This window comes from Channa argus, chromosome 9 (genome assembly GCF_033026475.1).
Source record: "Channa argus isolate prfri chromosome 9, Channa argus male v1.0, whole genome shotgun sequence".
In the NCBI taxonomy this organism is placed as follows: domain Eukaryota; kingdom Metazoa; phylum Chordata; class Actinopteri; order Anabantiformes; family Channidae; genus Channa; species Channa argus.
This window is the reverse complement of record NC_090205.1, coordinates 7,075,001-7,083,429: the sequence shown is the minus strand read 5'-3', so window position 1 is coordinate 7,083,429 and position 8,429 is coordinate 7,075,001. Positions and strand designations below refer to the sequence as shown.

At 41.8% G+C, this 8,429-nt stretch overlaps 1 protein-coding gene across 2 annotated transcripts; it reads right to left on the bottom strand.

Moving 5' to 3' along the window:
• Positions 1–512: 512 nt before the first annotated feature.
• On the bottom strand, positions 513–7,467 carry tent5c (terminal nucleotidyltransferase 5C). 2 transcript variants are annotated; one of them, XM_067516151.1, is made up of 2 exons: positions 7,308–7,467; positions 513–6,019 (listed from the first exon to the last, which is right to left on the bottom strand). In XM_067516151.1, exon 2 carries the CDS (start codon positions 6,017–6,019, stop codon positions 4,877–4,879), a length of 1,143 nt encoding a protein of 380 aa, XP_067372252.1. In that variant the 5' UTR covers positions 7,308–7,467; the 3' UTR covers positions 513–4,876. The 2 variants fall into 2 exon arrangements, with proteins under 2 accessions (XP_067372252.1, XP_067372254.1); XM_067516153.1 differs by having other exon boundaries at positions 7,215–7,454.
• Positions 7,468–8,429: the final 962 nt, after the last annotated feature.

The window sequence follows — 8,429 nt, the reverse complement described above, 5'->3', positions numbered from 1 at the left end:
TGAGACAATAAGAAACTGAACATGCTGTAGTACGCAATTATTGAAGTGTCCCCTGATTTGTTGCACCAGGCCACAGCCTGGTCCTCCTGGGGTTAGGTCTGCATTTAAAATTCTACCTATTGATTTTAATTTAGCCAGATGATGTGCTCATCATCTGGGATTGTGTCACCATTTAAAAATCCACTTAATTTACTTCTAAACAAGATCTTAAATTTATTCAAAATAAAAAATAAAATGTATTTGTACATTTTTGACCCTGCTTTCCAGTTTGTGTTCTGGCAAAAAACAAAAAACAAACAAAAAAAAAAAGCGCATGAAGAACCGCAAATTAAGACTTAATACAAATGTGGATTTTTTTCCCCCCAAACTACATTCCCTAAAAGAAAAGAAAATTATAAAATCCTTAAAATAAAATAACACATTCTACTCAGATACTCAAACAATACTTTGTGGTAAATCACAAAAACTCAGCTCGACCTGATTCCAGTCAACAGAAACAACAGAGACACATATTGCACGTAATACTTTTTATTTAATATTTCCTCTTCAAACACATTTTCCTGATGTACATGTACATTTCCATTCAAAAGGAAAAACTAAAGTGAGGTAAAAGTGCTGAAAAATGAAATAGTATAATGGTTGTAACCATCAAAGTAATTGTCACAATCACAAAGCTGACAAAAAAGCTCTTTTGCATTAACTATTTCAAAAATATATATAGTGCGACAAATTTCATATTCCCCCCCCCCCACTTTTTAAACTCATATCCACACACATCCTTTCATACACACATGCAAACCAGCACACCTCCACACATTAACGTAAACACTAATCTGCTGCAAAAAGAAACAACTCCTCATACGGAAACTGCAGGAGAGCTTACAAAGTCTCCATCACATTCCTATGCTGTAAGACATTTGACACTAACGTAACCACTAAATATCTAATCCACTGCTTTCTCTGCAGCCCCTCTAGTGAAGCACACACCTACAGGTGTCATATACACACACTGTACTAATAAACAAAGGCCCAAACACGTGGAGCAACCAAAGGCGAGGTGAGCCAGAGAAGCAACAGGATCAATAAGTGATGAGTTTACAGCAGAAAAAAAAGGGGGGGGACAGAAAAAAAAAAAAAAAAAGGCAACCAAACACCCACAAAAAAATAAAAATAAAAAACGCACACACACTTTACCCCTTTTTGCCACGTCATACTTCACAAAACAATCACATGTCAACATACACGTATACATCAACTGTGATGAAGGAAGTGATTTAGCGTGACCCCTGATGCACCCCACTAAAATTTATAGGGGGAAGCTAAAGCTTTCATCAACAGCGACACACTTTGTCGTCAGGAAAAAAAGCCAAAAGAACCGTAAAGATGTGACGTTAGGGTGGAGACATACACACACAAAAAGCGCAGAAGTTCATTCCTGGCTGCATTCACCACCTATTGTCTAGAAAATGCAAGTTGTCATTTGTTGCATTTTCTTTGACGTCACCTTTGGCTACTTTAAGCTGGTGACGTCAACAAGAAGACTGAGGAGACTAGTTCTTACCACACTCAGCAGACATCAGCCTGCAACTGTGAGCTGCGACATACATGGGCAAGTGGTTGTGCATGTGGCCACAGGCCGCGATAAACTGATTTATCACCACTCAAACACGATGAGTATTGTTGGAAACAATTGAGAGATTTTGGACTATCACTCCATAAAAGAACTTTAGCACTATTATTTTTATTGCCCTGTCTTTCAAACAAGACAAAGATCATCTTTGGGTTAGGAGTGTGATGGTAAATCCAGCTGTTAGCACTTTTAGAGCAAATGAACACAGAAAAAACATTGTGCCCAAGCCAAGCTGAAGTCTGCTGGTTAGTTCCACGGTCAGACATAATCTACCTTAAGAACCTGCAGTTTGAGCAAGGAGAGTCAGAGTTACAATTAATGAGGAGAGAAAGAGGGGACAAACTGAAGAACCAGGAGGGGACATCTCAGTGTCATAGAAGATTAAACCAATTCACAATCCCAAAACAGAAAAGGGACAAAACAAAGGCCTCAAAAACACAGTATGTCCGAGGAGAACCAGCACAACTCCCTCAGAAATGGACAATAGCTTATTTACATTCCTCTTAGGTAACTGGGTGTGGAGTAAAACAAGGCATTTTTAAAGTGCTTCTCTTATGGAGTCTCTACTGGGTGACCTCCAGCTAATGGAGCCCGGTGGCTCTTCAGTGCACTTTGGGTATTGCTTTTGTTTGACTGGGGACAGAGATTTTGCCTTGATGCTTCAAGAGCTGCAACGCTAGGCAGGCCATTAAATCAGGGGTCTCAATATATGTAACTCAAGTTTAGAAAATCAGAATTAGTCAAAAGTTGGGTTTCAAACATCATTCAAGCAGGACTTCTAGTGACAGCAAGACCTAAACTTGCAATAAAGTTAAAAAAAAGAAGCCAAAAATGAAATGGGTGACAAGACTGTAGCAGAAATGACTAGACAGAATGGTTTTAATGAAGTGTGTTTCAGGACTGAAATTAAAACTAGAAACACCAAAGGGGGTGGGGGGGGATTTAAAGAAAAATATAACAAAATCCAGATTCAAACCCCAATTATTTTGCCCCCCACCCCCAGAAAACCAAACCTGTGATAGAGACAGGGAGAGAGAGATATCAGGCTTGTATGAACTTGTATGAACTGAAGTTTCACAGGGTTTAAAGAAACAGGGAAAAAACTCTTGGCTGACCCCTTTCCCTTCTGATCACCATTAAAATAGCCCTTTAAAAAGTTACTCTCCAAAAAGGCACTTGAGTGCTTGAGTTGCTGGTCATAAAGCACACTTTGGTCCAGAGTAAGAAACTGTGGCACTTCATTTGTTGTTAAAAAGACTATGGCAGCTCCCATACCAAACCTCAGAAGCTGATCCAGCACTACGCGCCCTGACCCTCGTGTGTGACCTGCAGACGAGGCCGAGCTAACCTTCCTCTGACTAGTCGCCAAACAGCCAGCAGCTGTGAGCCAGCCAGATAAGAGGACTTCCTGGTTATCTGGTATAAACATGAGCTGCAGTGAGATGAGCAGCAGCAGCAGTAATGCAGTGAGCATGAAAAAAGCAAAAAAGAAACAAGGGCTTCTGAGAACTAAGGGATGAAGAGGGGATAATACATAGCAGCTGCAGCTTGCATAAGAAATTTAAGAGAAACTTTTCGCTCTTAAATGTGGATGTAATGTCAGGAAAGGGAAGAGGAGAAATGAGAGGTCAAAGCTTAACCCATCTGCTAGTAATACCACACTGCAAATGCTCCAAATTAACAGCTAATAATATGCTTGTCCAGAAATAGAAATTCATGGTATTTGGGAGATGGGTGTGGGGTGCATGTCCCAGCCACAGCTGGCTCACGCCAGTGGTAGCGCCCACAAGTCAGAATACGAAAGGGGAGCGGTGTCCCTCCAGCAGACATGCTGACATTTCTGTGAACATACCAGTCGCTCTCCCTAATGTCTATCCTCCCATGACCACAAAAGGGCTTCAAACACCTCAGCAGGGGCTGTAAAAGAGAGAACAGGAAGCAATTCGGCAACACATGTAAGGTGGCAGAGCTACTGCGGCTCCTGCTGCTTGCACACCCATGACGGTATGTCCCACAGGAAAAAAGAAAGGATAATTATAGACTGCCTGTAGTTTCAGAGCCAGTTGTCAGGCTGCGTCAGAAGAGGATCCCATTTCAGGTCTGCTGTCAAGCCTGCAATGGTTGTGAGGGACGACCCTGTGGGCTCACCATGTGCTGCTCCTTTTAAGGGAAGGGACATCCAGTCAGCCTGTCAGTTCAGGACTCCCAGCCAGCTCTAACTCCATGCAATGAGGCCAGGCACATTTTCCCTAACAGGCCACTCAGTCCTGTTGCTCAGGAATAGAGTATTGTGACATCTGGAAGTCACTGGTGAGGTTTGGTAGCGACTTAAAAACTGAATATGCAACTCCTCAGGCACACAGGAGCCCATGTGGCGGAGGCCTAAACTGTGTCACTGCAAACGTTCACTGTAAACTGATTTCGTCTGAAAAGTACAGAGCCGAGTAAAGCCGAGCGAAGGGGGAGGGGAACTCGTCCTACACTGAAACTGAGTGGATAAGTAAAATGCACACACATTCTCTTGCATTGTTTACAAATCAGAGGCACTGCTGGCATAATGTGGAGAGCACAAATGTCTCTAAAAGACATTTACATTTCAAAATCCATTAAAACAAATTGATTCGTCACCTCTCCGTCATTTCTGATGTGACCCAAAGTTATTAGTGTACCACCTTTCTTCCCTCCCGGGTGACCTGAATTCTTCAACACCGGTGCTCTGCCCTTTTTTTTTTTTGGGCCGTCCCCCATTATTTTACCCCTTACCCAATAATACTAATTTTCAATATTTTAAATTTTTTTTCTACCTTTTCACATTTTTAAATCACAGGAGAAAAAGAAATTTAGGGCCATGACATTTTCTTTGTCCCTTTTTTAAATTGATAGCCCATACTTAATTATTGGGAGGGTAAACCTTTAGGAAAAGGCACAAAACACAACTCTGTTAAGAATAAGGTTGATACAGGGAAAAACAAAACATGAGGAAAAAAAAAAAGAAAAATTCTAAACACTTAAAAAATATCACTTTCTATTCAATGACCTAGACACCTCTGTAGATAAGGAATGAGAAAGGATTCCAAAAAACAAAGCAAAACTGTCTACTTAAATATAACTGTGCCTTGAGAGGAACCTTGCATTTTTTGCCTCCATTTTTTTTTTTTTTTTTTGGCAAATTTTTAAATTCCTTTTCTCTTCTCAAAAGCAGCAGCAGCGGTGACCTCTTGTACATCCTTCCACTCGTTTGTCTTGTCAGTTACATGGCAGCCAGGTTGGAATGTTCTGGTTTGCCACATAGTAGTTGCTGAAGTTGTGGTCTCGAACATAAGGCGCCGGCTGATAGTAACAGGTAACAGAGGATGCATCGGGGATGGCGTTCTGCTCTGCCAACACTCGGAAAGCCATCAGAGAGATGAGGTGAAGGGTCTGCCGGCGCTCGTGGCCCATGAGGCACACTGTGCTCTCGTTGACCACTCGCCTCAGGATCATGAGGTAGTCATACTTGCTCTTCTCCTCACCTATAAAGTGGCTCTGGAGGTAGGCCTCCACCTTGCGCTGCTGCTCACCAATGTCAGGGAAGTCAATAAAGAAGCGCGAACACATGTACCGCTCCAGGCCCTTAAACTCCTCCTCGTCGGCAGGCCGAAAATCTCGCACCAGCAGGTTGCAGTATTTTAGCAGGCCGCCGCCTCGGATTTCCTCAGGCCTCTTGGTGTCGATCAGCTTCTTCTTTAAGTGGGTCAGAGCCATGTTGAAGTCCCCGTACATGCTTTCCCCACTTACAGTGGGGTGAAAGTCCTGTGACATGGGCTTCTGTGCCAGCTCATAGAAGTGGAGCATGGGGTTCAGCAAAATCTGAAAGGAGTCCACACTGAACTCAAACTGCCGACGTATTGAGTCCACAAACTTTAGCTCCACGTTGCGGCCATTGTTGTTGGAGAGGGAGATGAGGCTCCAGCGGTCCTGTTCCGTGTTGACCTTGACCAGCTTCTGGACATAAGCCTCTTTGAGAGTCATGGGAGTAATTTTGTCTTTGTTCACACCCTCAGGCAGAAAGTCCAGCAGTGTACCCAGCACCACTTCCTTAATGCGCCTGAACTCAGTCTCGTGTTGCAGATCCACCCTAAAGATGACATCCAGATCCTTGTAGCTCCAGCCGATATCCTGCACCAGCACGTGGCTGGCTGTGGAACCATTGAGTCGTATGTCCTTTACTACGATGCCGCACCGGTCCAGACGGGAGTGTACCCGTGCCACAATGTCTTTCAGCCTCACCTCTAAGGTTGGAAAGTTGCCCCGTCCATGAACAGGTACAGCCTCTGTCAGGACTTCATCCAGTCGGCTAACCTGCTCCCAGTTCAGGACACTGAATTTTGGGTCTTCCTTGTTTTCCATCTTCTCACACAGTTCAGATTAGCAAAGATGGCAGCAGGAGAAAAAAAAAAAAAAAAGTTAGTTATGGTAAGTCAAGTTATATATGTGACAATGCAAACAAAATACAAATCAGACCTTTTTGAACCCATTTCCCCATCACCCGAAAGTACAAAACTCAAACTGCAACTTACAAAAATGTAAATACGCAGTCTGCTTAAAAGAAAAGACATCTTCACCAAATTAAAAACACAGACAGCATTTAATACTAATGCTGCAAATACAGAGAGCAAACACAAACAAATACACAGTTCAACTTTTCGAAAAGGCCCAGTTCAGTTCTGCATTTGCAGAATTCTACTTCCTGTGTTTGTGAGGAATTCTCTCTAATAGCTTTTGTTTTTATTACGCTACTAATAAGTGTAGTGTAGATTTGACTTTGTTCTAACAATTAAGTGCGCTGCAACTGAGATCTTTTTTTATTAGATAAACTATATAATATATCGCCATTAATCGACGCGTTGTTAAACCTAAAAAAACAAAACAAAACAAAACAAAACTGATAATCTCATACACAGCAATGTATTTTGTTAGAATGGTTTGCGTTGAATTCCAGTATCTGTACAAACACACACGCACACGCACTTGACAAACTGGGATAAATGGCCTGCTAACTTTAGCTTGTGAAACTGCAGCAGCAGCATCAGGACCCAGAGAGCACGAGCAGAGCAGAATGCCAGCACGAGACAACCTGCTCGCTCTGGGACCGGAGCGCGTGAGGCTTCTAGAACAGCACACGGCGGCGGAGCCTGGCTTTCATTCCAGAACCGCTGAGAGCCCAACGCCGAGCTAACTACCTGTAAGTGCGCTGGAGTCCACTGCGTCTCTACACGCTTAAATACAGCAAAACGTTGGCAACGTTACTCGTTTTCGATCCAGCGGGCTTCTCAATTTACCCGTGACGAGTGCGACATTAGCTCCGACTACTGACGCTGGTCTGTGCCAACTACGAAGTAATTTTTCAACAAACTCAAACTGGTCTAGCTCGTTCTCAATTCCATATGGCAATTGATTCCTCCGTACATGCAGCAAAGTTCAGAAAGATTGAGACAAAAACAGCAAATCTTACGTCATATTAGCTTTACTGATGTCACGTTTTTTTAAACCATCGACACGGCCTCGGAAAACGTACAATTTATGTAACTTAGCCTAAAATTACCTTGCAATACGTTTCCTTACTACGGAGGTAACATGCGGTTCCGCTTGGCAATAAGCAACGATAAGCTAAACGATAGATGAAATCAGTACATACATTTCCACGAGCGTGTTCTAAAAGCAAAGTCCGAAAGAGAAGATGTTAACTCCGCATTCGTGTAGACGCCTCCACATAATCCGCTGCCAGAGAGGGAGAACACACACCGAGCCCACAAGTCACTGTTTGAACCTTCCTCCGCGCTGGGGACACGCCTGTTTTATAAAGCCAAAGTACGACCCACTGACACGGATGTACAGCCGTGACACGACACAGTCCCTCTATTTGTGTAGCGCCCCTATTTCTTTTTTTTGCCTTAAAAGTTCGATGCGAATAATATATGGCTTTGTATAATTAATGTAAAACAGTATTTTTTTTTTGATTTTCTGAGAAGTCCAACTTTTACTATCAGAAGACCAGAGAGTCTAAGAAGGTTCCAGTTTGAATGTACCAATGCGCCGAGCGAAGCGTCTGATTGGTCAAGTTTTTTGCGTTGCCAAGTAACCAGGAGCGTCTTTTGACAGATGACATTCTAAGTAAAGCTACGTAATGTCCGGCTTTTATCACATGAAATGTTGCATGTAATGTTTGTCAATAAATGTTTTTCTTTCCTATTTATGATCATGTTGCCCAAAACTAATTTTAAAAATGTGATTTTTAAAAATATAATACACAATAAATAAACTTTTTATTATTTTCCCCAGGAACCCAACCAGGTACCACTGAAGTAATATTATACTTAATATAGGCTTAAGACTAACAGAAATGTACATGAGAACAACTTTGATGAGATTAAAATGTTTAAAGCCATTATAAGCAAAAATCCTGAAAATACCAACTTTATATAATACCAATACCAAAAACTCTGCTTGATTCTTTTTTCTCCCTTCAGTATGGAACATTTTCTATAAAAGAAAAGGAAACTTAATATTTAAGACAATCACTAATAACAGTGCATCCACAATGATGTAAGAGTGTGAGATGTATAAACTATAGTCACAACATGAACAAATACTTAAATAAAAAGAGAAATAGACTTTCCTTTACAAATGCATCAGTTTGAATTTTAGGTTAAATCACATTTTTACCACTAGACAACTTTTCCTTTATTATTATGATTTTTTTCTTGGCTGCCACTGTCGCAACTTGTATTTGAAACATGTTGCCGCCATCAAAATCAAC